The 14,623-nt window shown below is 53.6% G+C and overlaps 1 protein-coding gene across 2 annotated transcripts in view; it reads left to right on the forward strand.

The window, feature by feature from the left end:
* Nucleotides 1-13,810, forward strand: part of SPI1 (Spi-1 proto-oncogene) — a 16,112-nt gene extending 2,302 nt beyond the window's left edge. Inside the window, exons 2-5 of one of the 2 annotated variants that reach the window (XM_021684803.1) lie at nucleotides 942-1,041; nucleotides 11,510-11,697; nucleotides 12,517-12,679; nucleotides 13,095-13,810. In XM_021684803.1, the coding sequence (XP_021540478.1) occupies nucleotides 942-1,041; nucleotides 11,510-11,697; nucleotides 12,517-12,679; nucleotides 13,095-13,414 (771 nt within the window). In that variant the 3' untranslated portion in view covers nucleotides 13,415-13,810. The remainder of the gene's footprint in view (nucleotides 1-941; nucleotides 1,042-11,509; nucleotides 11,698-12,516; nucleotides 12,680-13,094) is intronic. The other variant, XM_021684804.1, reaches the window with a different exon arrangement.
* Nucleotides 13,811-14,623: the final 813 nt, after the last annotated feature.

Below are 14,623 nucleotides of genomic sequence, written 5' to 3' on the forward strand. Positions count from 1 at the left end.
GGGGAGGAGGGAGAGGAGGACAGGGAGGAGTGAGGGGCAGGAGGGGGAGAGGAGGACAGGGAGGAGTGAGGGGTGGAGGGGCAGGAGAGGGAGAGGAGGACAGGGAGGAGTGAGGAGTGGAGGGGAGGAGGGAGAGAGGAGGGTGGGGAGGGTGGGGAGGAAGAATGAGGGGTGAGGGCAGGAGGGCAGGGAGGAAGAGAAGGCGGTATCCCAGTGGGTGGGGCAGAAGGAGGATGGAAGACCAAGACTCCGGCTGGCCCATGGCCTGCAAGCCTGCCTGGTGACACAGTAGAACCCATGAGTGTGAGCGGCCATTGGTCACGGGCCCCGAGGCTGCCTGGGGCCGGACGCGGGCTGCGGACACGGCGGCAGGAGGACCGTGTGTGTGCCGTGAGGACGGCTGTGTGAGCGGAATGTGAGTGGCCATGATGGAGGTGGGCCTGAGCCTGTGTTTAAGGGCCCGAAGGCAAGTGTGAGGAGACGTGTGTTCATTCAAGTGGCCGCATGTGCCTACAGCGTGAGTGGGTACAACGGTGTGTGCGCGTGTGAGCACACGTGTGTGAATGCCAGTGACCGCAGAGTGTGGGCGGGCATGTGGGAGTGAGTTCACGTGTGGGTGTCATGGGGAATAGCTGTACGTTTGGAGGTGTAGGTGTGTCCGTGTGAACGTGAGAGAGTTCGTGTGTGAGATGGGACCTCCTCTTTTGACCTCGGACCTTTGGGGTCCCTGTCAGCCCCTTTCTGCAGGAGCCAAGACTCTTGCTCTCCTGGGTCCCCCTGTCCCCACTGTGGCCTCGCCCAGTTCCAGGCGGACAGAGGGCTGTGGGCCTGAAGCAGTCCCTCAGTGAGGGAGGGTGCTGTGGCCCCCAGCATGCCAGGGGCTGCCAACCTGGCTGGGGTTTTCCCGCCGCCATCCGAGTCCTGACAGCCTCCTCTCTCAGCAGCCATCGGAAGACCTGGTTCCCTATGACACGGACCTGTACCAGCGCCAAACGCATGAGTACTACCCCTATCTCAGCAGCGATGGAGAAAGCCACAGCGGTGAGTCGCGGACCCCCCGCCCCCCGTGCCCCCAGCCTGCATTTACTGAACATCTTCGGTGTGCCAAGGCCAGCAGTCAGCTTCGTCCACGTTGACCTTCTGGTCCAATCCGTGTGGCTTTTCACAAACAAGGAAGCAGAGGCTCAGGGAGCCAAGTGACTTGTACAAGGTCACACAGCTGGTCAGGGGAGCCCAGTCTGTCTGCTCCGGTCCAGGGCACCTCTCGTGCTTTCCTCTCCTGCTCCTCCAAACCCCCCTCCTTCCTCTCTGGTGTTGTCACCCCCTTCACCCAACGTGAATTCTTGCTCCCTGCTGTATTCTCGACCTCTCTTGGCATTTGGGGCTGGAGAATTTCTTTGTTGTGGGGGCCTGCCCTGTACATTGTAGGATGTCCAGCAGCACCCCTGGCTTCTACCCATTAGATGCTTGAAGTACCCCCAGTCATGACAACCAAAAATGTTGTCACACATTGCCAGATGTCCCCCCGGGGGATGGAATCACCCCTGTTTGAGACCTGCTCACTAAGGGAAAGGCTCTGAGGCACCCTTCATTCAGCAGGGGCTGGAGCCCCAGTTTGCTGGGGTGGGAGTGAGCATAAGCCAGGGGATCCTTTTGTCTGAGTCTCACTGCCCATCCCAAGGCCCAGCCTCGACCCTGGAGCACATTCAGGGTCTACGGGGACAGGCGTTAGGGGCCTGGGACCTGGGCAGGGCACTCAAGAGAGGCCCCCCAAAGGGGATCTTGGTATATTTCTGGGACACCCCTGAGCCAGAGTAAGAAAGCCTAGTTCATAGGTCTTCCTTGGGGGATTCTCCAGGAGTTCTGAAATCTGGGCAGGCCAGACACTGGGGTGTCTGCAGCCGCAGAGGGAGAGGCAGGCTGGGTGCCACCGCAGAGGAAGGTTTCCCACCTGGGGGCCAGCCCCACCGGCAGCTCCATTCTTTTTTTTTAAAGATTTATTTATTTATTTGAGAGAGGGAGAATGAGAGAGAGTACATGAGAGGGGGGAGGGTCAGAGGGAGAAGCAGGCTCCTCGCTGAGCAGGGAGCCCGATGCGGGACTCGATCCCGGGACTTCAGGATCGTGACCTGAGCCGAAGGCAGTCGCTTAACCAACTGAGCCACCCAGGCGCCCCAGCAGCTCCATTCTTTAGGCGCATGGACGGCGGTCTCCCCCCGACGGCCCCTCCCGGGGACGCCACAGGTGGCAGGTCCTTATTAGGACCGTCACATCGGGAGGCCAGATCTCGGTCACAGCTCACTGGCGACACACAGCTGGGAACGATTATAAAGACCATACCTGGGAGCCATGTCTAGGGAGTAGGTGGTGGAGAGCCTCAAGTCCACAGGTGGGAACACCAAGACTTCTTTCAGAATCCTGGGGCTAGGAAGGTTTTAAATATCTTCCTTTTCATCCTTTAAAGCTTATTTGTGCTTCTGCAATGTATCCTCTCTGTGCAAAAGCTGGACAATTTAGAGAGAACATCTCCCTCATCCACCTCTCTTCCCGGCGCCCCCAGCCAGGATCAAGGGCGGGTCTCCCTGACCTAGAGACCAGCCCTTGGTGACCCTTGCACCTAGCAGTTCAGCACCCGAGAAGGTCCCTCTGGACTTGAGGACTGGCTCCCCCTGGTGGCTCCAGGCAACAGGACGGCCAGGTCCCAGCAAACTGCATTGCCCGGGACGGCTTAGGGACTCTTTCCCCTCTGGCTTAAACTTCTCTCAGTTTCACTGGGTTTGGGGGCATTTTCTTTGGGCCTGTTGCAGCCTTAGTTTCCCCTCCTGTAATATGAGGGTGTGTGCATACATCTAGAAACCAGCTAGACCGGGGGCTGTGGCTGATGAAGTGAGCACTTTAGAGAAAGCCTGCGCTTTCCTGGCCCAGTGCCCAGGCAGGTCCCTTATATCTGGCCTGGGGCTCTAGGAATGACTCCTGATTAGATGCCTGAGCACCCTGTTTTGGTCATGCCCCAATTTCTTCAGAGACTCCTCTGGCATCCCCAGGAGTCCCGGCCCTTACTCCCCGCACCCCTGCTCCTGTCATTTCCAATCTGGGCATCTGTGCTGATCTGGGCATCTGTTTTGTTCTGTCCTTTCCTTTTTTTTTTTTTTTTTTAAGATTTTATTTACTTATTTGAGAGAGAGTGAGAGAGCAGGGGGAGAGGCAGAGGGGGAAGTAGACTCTCCGCTGAGCAGGGAGCCTGATGTGGGGCTTGATCCCAGGACCCTGGGATCATGACCTGAGCTGAAGGCAGACACTAAATAACAGAGCCACCCAGGCGCCCTGTTCTGTCCTTTCCTAATACCTCTTGGAAGGTACTGTCTGAAGACCCAAGAGTAGAGACACCCCACATTTTCCCACCAGTTCCCGAATGTCCTCTGCGTCTATGTTTTCAGGTGGTTGAAACTTACTAAAAAGGCACTGGGGCTGGTCCTGATTTCATCACTCACCAGTGTGTGACCTTAGAGCGAACGACAGCCTCTCGGAGCCCCTGCTCCCTCATATATGGAAGTGAGAGCATGGAAACACCTCGTCACGTTGTGGCGATTCACTGAGGTCACACACGAAATGTGCAAGGTCCTGAGTCCAGGGCCCAGGGAGCTTTCAGGACCTAGTACGTTAGCTTTATGACTCCCCTAGGCAGGAGAGAGGAAGCGGCTGGGAGAGTGGGAGAAGCCCAGAGGGCTCTGTGACAGGTCCACTGCGTCAGTTTCAACTGACCGAGGTGACAGGCAACCGGCCAGCCACCCACCCATTCAACCACCCACCCTTGCAGCCTCCCACTCATCCTTCCAACACGTATCATCTTTCCACATGCCCACTCATCCCTCATTTGTCCATCCACCACATAGCTTCTGATCATATGCCGTGTGCCAGGCACTGTTCTAGGCACTGGAGTTTCCGTGATGAGCGAGTCAGACAAGGCCACGACTCTCATACGGAGAAGAGGCGGTGAACAGTCACATACGCAGACACACATAAGAAGTCCCATAAAAGGCAAAGTCATGTATGCAGAGCGTCTATGTTGGGGGCTACTTTCCCTTGGGTGGTCGGGGAAGGCCTCTGAGGAGGTGGCAGTGGAGGTGATAAGGACCGTGCACGCAAAGGATAAAGATGCTCTAGGTAGAGAGAACAGCAAGTGCAAAGTAGCGCTGACCTCAACAGAGGGCTAGAGTGGTAGATGCACAGGGAGCGGCCGTGGAGACAAAGGGCAAGCCCGAGGGGCCTGCTGAGGACACATCACACAGGGCCCGAAGGCCATGGCAGGAGTTTGGATTTTTTTATTTTATTTTATTTTATTTATTTATTTGACAGAGAGAGAGAGATAGCGAGAGCAGGACCAGAAGCAGGGGGAGTGGGAGAGGGAGAAGCAGGCTTCCCGTGGAGCACGGAGCCCGATGCGGGGCTCGATCCTAGGACCCTGGGATCATGACCTGAGCCGAAGGCAGACGCTTAATGACTGAGCCACCCAGGCGCCCCAAGGAGTTTGGGTTTTATCCTACAAACAATGGGAAGCCATTGTAGGGTTTTGAGCAGAGAAATGACATGATCTGAATCATCTTGTCTGAGTGTTTGTACGTGTGTGTGTGGTGAAAATCTAAATACATTTTATTTATTTATTTTTTTATTATTTTTTTTTTTTTTAAAGATTTTATTTATTTATTTGAGACAGAGAGAATGAAAGAGACAGAGAGCACATGAGAGGGGGAAGGGTCAGAGGGAGAAGCAGGTTCCCCGCCGAGCAGGGAGCCCGATGCGGGACTCGATCCCGGGACTCCAGGATCATGACCTGAGCTGAAGGCAGTCGCTCAACCAACTGAGCCACCCAGGCGCCCCTAAATACATTTTAAATCATTGATTTTAGATTGTTAAAATAACAAATATTGCAAAAAATTTAAAAATACTTATCATGTAAAATATTTCCTTCTTCCCAACCTCCCTCCCCACTGATAGCACCTTTGTCCATCCGTGCAGACATTTTATTCCACATATATACTCCCATTTGTCTGTCAGTGCATACATGCGGGTATATTCTATTCCCGCAACAATGGAATTGTATCATCACACTGTTCTGCAAGCTGCTGCTTTTTACTTAAGCTTATCATAGACATTTCTCCGTGACATACATGGCTCAGCAGAGATGGAGAAAAGCTATTTTTCCAGTCTGCCTATTCCAGTGCTAAGTAAACGTACACATGGAGATTTGAAATGGAGACTTAGAACATTGTCCATTTATTCATTCACGAGCATTTATTGAGTACCTTCTATGTGCTAGGTGGAGAGGAATCTAGCTTGAATCTTCAATATGAGATATTGTCTAATGTTCCATCTTGTTCTTTGTAAGATGAGACTGATAACAGTCATTCAGAACACACACACACTCACAGTTCCCACGTTCCAAAATGATTATACACCAATTTTTTTCCAGTTTTGTTGACGTAACTGACATAAAACATTGTGTAGGTTTATGACACACGCCGTAATGACCTGACGTACGTAGACGGTGTGAAATGGTCACCACAGTAAATTCAGTTAATATCCTTCACATCATAGAGATACAAAAAAAGATTTTCTCCTTGTAGAGAGAGCTTTGAGGATCTAATCTCTTAGCAACTTTCAAATATACCGTACGGCATTGTTAACTGCAGTCACCACGTTGTTTTGTTTTTTTTTTTTAAAGATTGTATTTATTTATTTGACAGAGAGAGAGAGAGAGTGAGAGCGGGAACACAAGCAGGGGGAGTGGGAGAGGGAGAAGCAGGCTTCAGCAGGGAGCCCGATGCGGGGCTCGATCCCAGGACCCCGGGATCACGACCTGAGCCGAAGGCAGACGCTCAACGACTGAGCCACCCAGGCGCCCCTGCAGTCACCACGATGTACGTCGTGTCCCTAGTACTTATAACTGGAAGTTTGTCCCCCCACCTTTTTTTTAGTTTTTTTTTTTTTAATTTGTCCCTTTTGACCCCAGCCTCTGACAACCACAAATCTGATCTCCTTGTCTATAAGTTTGGGATATTTTTCCCCCCGATTTCACATAGAAGTAAGATCATACAATATTTGTCTTTCTCCCTATAGTAACTTATGAAATCAGTATCTGCATTTTCCAGTATTATGGCCATGTGAAGATTGCTCAGCTGAGCCACATGGTATACTTTGATATATACCCCCCTTTTTTGGGGACCATACCTCATCCCCGAAAAAGAAGATGAGGGGCCAGGTGGCAAGGAGATAGAGCTCTTGCTCTGGAGCCAGGCTGCTGAGATTCACACCCCATTGCCCTCCCCATTACTCTCTGGGGTGACCACGGGCAAGATATTTCACCTCTGTCTCAACTTCATACTGGTACCTACTTTTCAGGATTGCTATAACGACTGAGTGAGTCACTGTACGTAAAATCCTTAGAACGGTGCCGGGCACGCGGTGAATGCTACGTAACGTGGATAGGACTTGTTATTCTTCTGATCACAGTGTCCTAAGAGAGGGTGTGTGGGAGGTAGGGTTTTGTTGTATTCTTGTTCTCATGCCTTCATGGTTAACAGTAGTTTGGCCGTGTACAGAAATCTAGGTTGAAAACCACATTTTCCCTTAGAAATTTGAAAGCATTTCTCTATCTTCTGGTTACTGGAGTTTTTCCTTCGAAGTCAGAAGCCTTTTTATGTCCTCTTTCTGGAATGTAACCTTATTTTTTGTTTTTGTGTGTTTTTCTGCTTGTTTAGTTTCGTTTTGTCTCTCTGGAAGTTTTTAGTACCTTCTCTGAACACTCAGTGGTTCCACTGAATAAGCTTTTTAAAAAATCACTCGGGCTGTTATGGGAAAATAGATGGAGTGGGGGCCACAGGAGGAACAGGAGGAAAGCACCGGGAGGCGGCTCCTGGAATCATCCAGGCAAGAGATGATAGTGGCTTGGCCAACGGTGGTGGCAATAGAGACAGAATCTGGGATAGACTTTGAAGGCAGGGCTCATAAAATTTACTGGTTATTCTTATTATTTTAAATTGTGGTAAAATACACATAATATAAAATGGTAGTTCTTTTTTTTAATTTTTGAGGATTCCCAAATTGTTTTCCACAGTGGCTGCACCATTTTACATCCCCACCCCTAGTGCAGAAGTGTTCCAATTTCTCCACATCCTCACCAACTCTGGTTAGTTTCCGTTTTTTGATAATAGCCATCGCAATGGATATGATAAGGTTTGCTCTTTGTGAGGGGATTGCTGAAGGAACTAGAGTCCCAAAGCATGACTCGTCTCCATCCTTCCATCTTTCCAAGTACTCTCTCATCCTCTCATACCACTGACCCTCCACCCATCCCCCAATGTATTCACACACGCATCTAATCATCCACTCATTCACCTTTCCAGGTGTCCTTCCCTTCACCTGCCAAACCCTCCGGCCATCTCGCACAGACCTATCCATCTAATAAATGTATACAAAGCAATACTTGTACACTAGGCACATTGCCAGGTGCTATGGAATCAATAAAACACAAGTCCTAACAGATTTATTATTTTAACAGGGGAAATAACTGAAACTTTAATAATTAGGATTCAAAGTAGAGAGTAACAAGTGTGATGAAGCCTGGAGCTCTGGACCTCTGGTTCCCTTATCTGAGTGATGTGCAGGGGGGTGGGCTTCAGGAGCTCATGTCCAGTAGTTTGTGATTTCCTAAAGTTTTTTTCTCAGCCCTTGTCTTCTTAATTCCTCATCTTCCTTCTCTGTCTTGATCTTACTTCTGCTCCCCTGGGGGGGAGCCCTGGGCTTAAGGCTGGAATTTCTGCTCTGAGGAGATAAGGTCAACTGACTGACACTTAGGGCTTAAGTTCTGTGTATGTGTGGAGTTGTTTGGAATATCATTTTGTTTTTGTCCTGGTGACATACAGGTATTAGGGACACCGAAAATACTAAGTAAGAATAGGGATCGGTGGGTAGGACTTTGATCCCAGATCGGGAGCTGGTTTAGAGGGAGGTAATGAGAGATCAAGATGAATGGGTTATTGCTGGCTGGCCGGATGAGGGATAGGTGGATGAAGGGAATGACGGATGATGAACGGTGGCTGGCTGATGGATGCATGAGGGATGGGTGGATGATGGATGGACGGAGGACCGATGATAAATGATGGGTGAGGGTGGATGATGGTAGACAAACAGATGGATAAAAGCAGGCAGTAAAGTCGGTGTCACCCTGGGTCTTAATTAAAGTTTTCATTAACAGTCTTGTCTCTCAAAAGTTTTATGATGTAATGGTAGGAGTTCAGTCCCTGGAGGAAGACACAGGTGACTTTATCTATGCTTGCCGGTGGACAAGGGACTTAATCTCTTTGAGTCATAGTTTCCTCATGTGCAAAAGAAAGATCATCCTATGGTGGCCACCTTGTCAGAGCTAAGGTGAGATTAAATGACAAATGTGGTGTGAGCACTCTGCATAGTGCCCGGTACATAAAAATACATGTTAAAAGCTAATTTTTATTGATCATTTGCTTGAATATTGATTGAGGCTTACCATGTGTTGGGTGGCCTAACAGGCTATGAAAAGGAGGGTCCAGAGCTAACTCCGGATATGCAAATGGCATTATATTCTTTTGAGGAGCAGAGTCGTGCTAAGGAGGCGTATTGCAGGATGACCCAGGTAACCCAGGGAAGGGGTAAAGCAATGTGTTCACGAACAGTCATCTAGAAATGAGGTCTAAAAGCCCAGGAGTGCTGACCCTTGCACTATGAAGGATTCCTTGTGTCCCTTCAGAGGGCCCCATATTTGGAATGTTTCTGCCTACCAGACAGCGTTTATTACATAATTGCCTGAGCACCCAAATCAAGGGTAAAGGCGAGGTTTCCGTTGGGCCTTTTGAAACCTTAATTGTAGCTCGAGCCCCCTTTGCAGCTTTCAGGGGACCCTGGGGCAGGGTTCCAGAGTTTCAGTGAGCAAAGGAACCTCCTTAGGGCCTGTTGAACTCCAATTCCCAGCTTCCCTCTCAGTGCTTCTGAGTCCCTGGGTCTCCAAGTGGGGCCCCAAGCCCCCCAGAGTGACTCTGATGAAGGTGTACTGAGAATCTCATGGAAAATGCTGGTCTCAGGCTGGGACCGTTAGAGTGAGCTCAGAGGTCTCATGCGCAGCTAGAACAGAGCGGGGGAGGGGTGGGGAGCAAGAGGGAAAGAGAGCAATCGGGGGCCCCTCACCCCACACCTAGAGTGCTGCACACATGCAGGGTCCTCCAAACCCTGGACCTGGAGTGGGTTTAAGAGTGGGGGTTGGTAGGCAGGATAAGGCGTTCTGCCAAGATCTGGACAGTTCAACCTGGGTGGGGAAGGCAAAAAGGGTAGGGGCCAGGAGTGGGGCCGGAGGGTAGATCTACCCCTAAAGAAGACCCCGGATTGACTCACCAAATCCCAGAACCCCCAAAAGGGCCCCTGGCTCCAAAGCCCAGAGCCAATTCTCTCTGGCAAGTGGAGAGGTTCTGGGTCCTGTTAACTTGCTGCAAGATCAAAGTACAAATGAAGTGTTGTTTTGTTTTCCCTTCAGATTTAGATAATGTTGTGGAGGAGAATCAGCGTTCTCAGGAGGCTAGGATTTATTCATTCATTCATTTGTTCACTCGTTCAGGCAATGTTTGTTGAGTGACTACTGGGTTTGGCACTGGGAGTAAGGGGAGAACAAAACCAGTCACTGTCCTCGCGGTGCAATGCTGAGGCCCCAGCCCTAGCCTCTGGGAGAAAGCGACAGCCATGCTCCCCAAAACGATTTCTCTGGGCCACTGACCAAGGTGGCAGAGAGTGGGAGGAAGAAGAGATAAACGTGCATGAAAGTATCTGCCATTTGCTCAAGTGCTGATCTAGGTTATTTAGAACAACACATTTGTAGTAGTAGTAGTAGTAGCAGTAGGTGTTTATTGAATGGAATTTTGTGCCAGGTTCTATCCGAAGCACCTTGCAGGCATTAGCTCATTTAACCCGCACAGGACTACGAGATGGGAGTCATTATTAGCCCCATCTTACAGATGAGGAAACTGAGGCTTATAGATGTGCAATGACCTGCCCAATGGCACACAGCAGTAAATGGCAGAGGTGGGATTTGAACCCAGCTCTGCCTGACTCCCAAATCGTGTACTTTCTCTCTTCTGTGCCATGTAGCCTTATAGAGGTGGGAGTGTGGGCTGCCTGGATTGTGGGTTCAGGTGATTTCAGGTGTGGACGGGACCTCTATAACTATCCAGTCGGGTCTCTGACTTTCAGACTGGGGAGTTGGAGACTCGGGGAGATAGGATGCCTTGTCCAGGGTCACACAGCAAAGCCACCACAGAGCAGTATTAGAAAGCAAGTCTTCTGAGAACCAGTCCAAAGCCAAAAAAAACACATGTCATTTTTTGGGGATGTGTGAGTGAACGAGTATGCGCTTGTGTGAAAGAAAAAAAGAAAGACAGACAGACACATACATACACACACACGCACACGGGGCTGGTGGTGGTCTCCATGGAGCATCCCAGAGATGCGGCCTTGGCCTGGCATCTTGGACACTCCCTCTTGGGTCACATGAGAAAGTCCCTCTTGTCGTTTTATCACCACGTCTTCTTTTGGACCCAGATTGTCCCCAGGAACTCCACAGACATGCGGCAGGTTGTTGGGTTTTTTTTTTTCCTGGAAAAGATGTCCAGAGAAACCATGTCCTAGTCCCAAGACAGGGCTCCCGATGGCATGTGGCTGTTCCCCAAACTCGAATCCCCCCACCGCAGACTCTGAAAGCACCTCTGGGGGAGTTTCCAGCACAGCCCTGTGTCCTGGCGACCTGGCTGAGAGACAGACCCAGCAGCGCAGGGGCACGGCTCTGAAGGGGCAGCGCTGTGGGCTGGGACAGGTTCTGGTGTGCGAGGAATGTCAGCCGTGTGACTTTGTGATCACACCTTGGCTATGTGACAAGACCATGTGCATGTGACTGTAGCCTCAGGAACCACTCTGTGGTTTCCAGGGGAGTGGAGGGGGATCAGCGTTCCCTGAGGGCCTACTCTGGGCCTGGGAATTTTTACAAATGTGAACTCATTTGTATCCTCCCAATAACTATTATCCCCATTTTATTAGTGGGTCAACTGAGGCTGGAGAGGTCCGTGCATGTGCCTGAGGTCACACAGAAAGCAAATGGCAGAGCCAGGACTCAGACTCTGCCTGGGTCCTCATGACCGCGGGGCAGGCAGGCTAGAACGGTTGCTGGGAGCGCAGGCTTTTTGCCTCAGAGCTCGGTCTCGGCTCTGCCCCGGCCCCGGGGCCTCCAACGGCCTGGCCCAGCCTCAGCGTTCTCATCTGTAAAATGGGGGTGTACCTAACGAGGTGGGTGGTGAGATGATGCCTGTCCGCTTGGAGCCCAGCCGGCTCTGTGGCCACAGCCCCCTCCCACCCGGCATGAGGGCGTTTTGCATTCTGATGACCGCCCGCTGCCCCGCGCACCCCGGGCTCACCCCCCGCTGCCTGGCCGTCCCTGCAGACCATTACTGGGACTTCCACCCGCACCACGTGCACAGCGAGTTCGAGAGCTTCGCCGAGAACCACTTCACGGAGCTGCAGAGCGTGCAGCCCCCCCAGCTGCAGCAGCTCTACCGCCACATGGAGCTGGAGCAGATGCACGTGCTCGACACCCCCATGGCGCCCACCCACGCGGGCATCGGCCACCAGGTGCGTGCGGCCGCCGGTCCCGCGGGACCCGGGCTGTGGTGAGGCCGGCTCTTCACAGGAAGCTGACAGAGGCTCTTACTCAACTCGGCTTCCTGCCCCACAGCGCCAACGGCGGCCGGAGCCCCAACGGCTGCCTCCTGACCCTCCGACTGACCTCGTGACCCCACACCCCTTATCTGCTCTCCCCCGATAATTCCCACCCTCCACTGACCCGCCCAGCCACCGTGGCCCTCCTGACCCCCACTGCACCCCACCCCATCTGCTGGCCCCTCATGGGCCTGGCCCCCGAGTCGCTGGACGCTGGCCTCCCCGTCTCCACCGACCCCCTTTACTGACCCTCCTCAGCCCCACGCACCCGAATCCCAGTCGGGGGCCTCCGTGAGCCTCTACCACCCTTCACGGACCTCCACTGGCCCTTCCCTCACTTCTCACCCGACCCCCCGGCCCCTCTGCCCTGCCAGTTGCGACCCCAGGAATGCCAGGCCACATGGCACCCCTGTGCATCTGGGGTAAGGGCGCCCTTTCCCCTGGCCAGGCAGCCATGAACCAGGGGGCCCCAGGGCGGGCCGGATTCCAGCAGCCCCTGGTCCCCCACAACCCACTCACTGTGTGGAGTTGACCGTGCCTGACCCCTGTAACCTGACTGACCTCCAACTTCCCCAGCCTTCTTCCAAAACTTTCTGCCCCCTGCTGGCCTCCCCCCGCCCCCGCCCCGTCCCCGCCGACTCCCTCTTCTCTTGCTTGGATGACCCCTACCCGGCAGCCCTGAGCTGTGAACTGGGCCGCACTGACCTCAACCCTCCTTCCCTGCCTTTCCAGGTCTCCTACCTACCCCGGATGTGCCTCCCATACCCCTCCCTGTCTCCGGCCCAGCCTAGCTCGGATGAGGAGGAAGGCGAGAGGCAGAGCCCCCCGCTGGAGGTGTCGGACGGGGAGGCTGATGGCCTGGAGCCGGGGCCTGGCCTCCTGCATGGGGAAACAGGTAGTGCGGCCCAGCCGTCCGGCCCGCCCCGACCCCGGCCACGCGGTGCCCCCCGCCCCCAGTCACAGAGCTGAGTGTGTGTCCGTATCTGTGAGCGGGGGAACGCCTGCCCAAGCCGCCTCTGTGACCGTCTGTGCCCGTTCCTGTGTGGTGTTCAGAACACACTCGTGGGCGTGGGTGTGTTACGAACACGCACCAGCATCTCTGTGACCGGGCGTGGGCGGGTGTGTGTGCGTCTGCACCTCTCTGGGCTGCATGTGAGTGGGTGTGAGCGGGTGTGAGTGCCAGGGGCCCCGCGGACCGCCCCGTCCCCCCAGTCCTTCCCCAGTGACCGCCCCCCTCGGGGGGGGTCCCACATCAGGGGGAGGTGAGGGTGGGTCCCTGTGTTGGGGCGCTGACCACCTCCCACCCGCAGGCAGCAAAAAGAAGATCCGCCTGTACCAGTTCCTGCTGGACCTGCTCCGCAGCGGGGACATGAAGGACAGCATCTGGTGGGTGGACAAGGACAAGGGCACCTTCCAGTTCTCGTCCAAGCACAAGGAGGCGCTAGCACACCGCTGGGGCATCCAGAAGGGAAACCGCAAGAAAATGACCTACCAGAAGATGGCCCGCGCCCTGCGCAACTATGGCAAGACGGGTGAGGTGAAGAAGGTCAAGAAGAAGCTCACCTACCAGTTCAGCGGGGAGGTGCTGGGCCGCGGGAGCCTGGCCGAGCGGCGCCACCCACCCCACTGAGCCCAGGCCCGCAGAACCCGCCGGGCCCGCCAGGCCTCCCCGCTGGCCATAGCATTAACCCCTCGCCCGGCCCGGACACAGGGAGGCAAGCTCCCAGGGGCCAGGGGCAGGACTGTGGCGGGCCGGGCCTCGCCTCACCCGTCCACCCCCTCCTCCGAGCCCGCTACCCACACCCTCTCCTCGCCTCCCACCAGGACTCCAGCCCCGGCTCCAGAGGGCCACCTGCGCGTCTGACCCCAGGGAGGGGTCGGCCCTGTTTAGTGCGACCCGGGGTGCTACCTTGGAAGTTCGAAGTCATCATATTTGTGTACATTGAACCCTTCTTCTTAAGCGTCTCTCCCTTCCCCCACCTCTTCCCCGTTAGCTTCCTCAAGGAACGAAGTTATTAAAGTTATTCTCAGTGAGTCCTCTTGTAGCACAGAGTCTCTTTTACAATTTTTTGTGCATCTTGTCTGGGCGCCCCTGTCTGATCTCTCTTCTTCTCATTTGTCCATTGGGCGTTTACTGAGGACCCCACCCAGGGCTGGGCGCCGGGGACATCAGGACAAACGACACACGGTGCCTGACCTGGAGTTAGAGCTGGTGGAAGAAGTCCTTGGTTGTTCTGAGGGGAATAAATCGTTAAGAAGCCCTCTTCACCTGATAAATGGGCTTTTTGCAAATGCCTCAGTGAGGCTTAAACTAGGTTACGGCCCCCGTGAGGATGAGAATAGTAATCATGGCCGCAACACTGGATTTTCTGGCCGTTTATTACATGTCAGCCTTGAGGGGTGAAGTCTAATATCATCCCATTTTATAGACTGGGAAACTGAGTCTTGGAGAGGTCAAATGATTTGTCCAAGGTCACACAGCTGAGTGAGGGGTGGGCCGGATCCCACTGCTACGTCCATGTGAGGCAGGAAGCCCCACGTGTCTGGAATGGGGTGCTGGTGAGCATGGACCCCCAGTGCCTAGCTGGTGTCTGATGCTCTCTGGCTTCTAGTCCACAACAAAGGAGAAACAGAAAATGATGAGCCTGGAAGCTCCTCAAGTATCTTGCTTCTAACAGTAAGTAGAGAGATGTGGTGGAAGACAGCCTGGGAGTGAGGAAAAGTCCCAAAGCAGCCAGCAGGCCTCAGAGAGCCCAGACTCGGGGACCATTAGCATCAGGGCAAACACCCCCAAACACCTCCTTGCCCTGAGGGCTGAACTGTGACCTCCCTTCTCAGG

This window comes from Neomonachus schauinslandi, chromosome 11, assembly GCF_002201575.2.
Source record: "Neomonachus schauinslandi chromosome 11, ASM220157v2, whole genome shotgun sequence".
NCBI classification, from domain to species: Eukaryota; Metazoa; Chordata; class Mammalia; order Carnivora; family Phocidae; genus Neomonachus; species Neomonachus schauinslandi.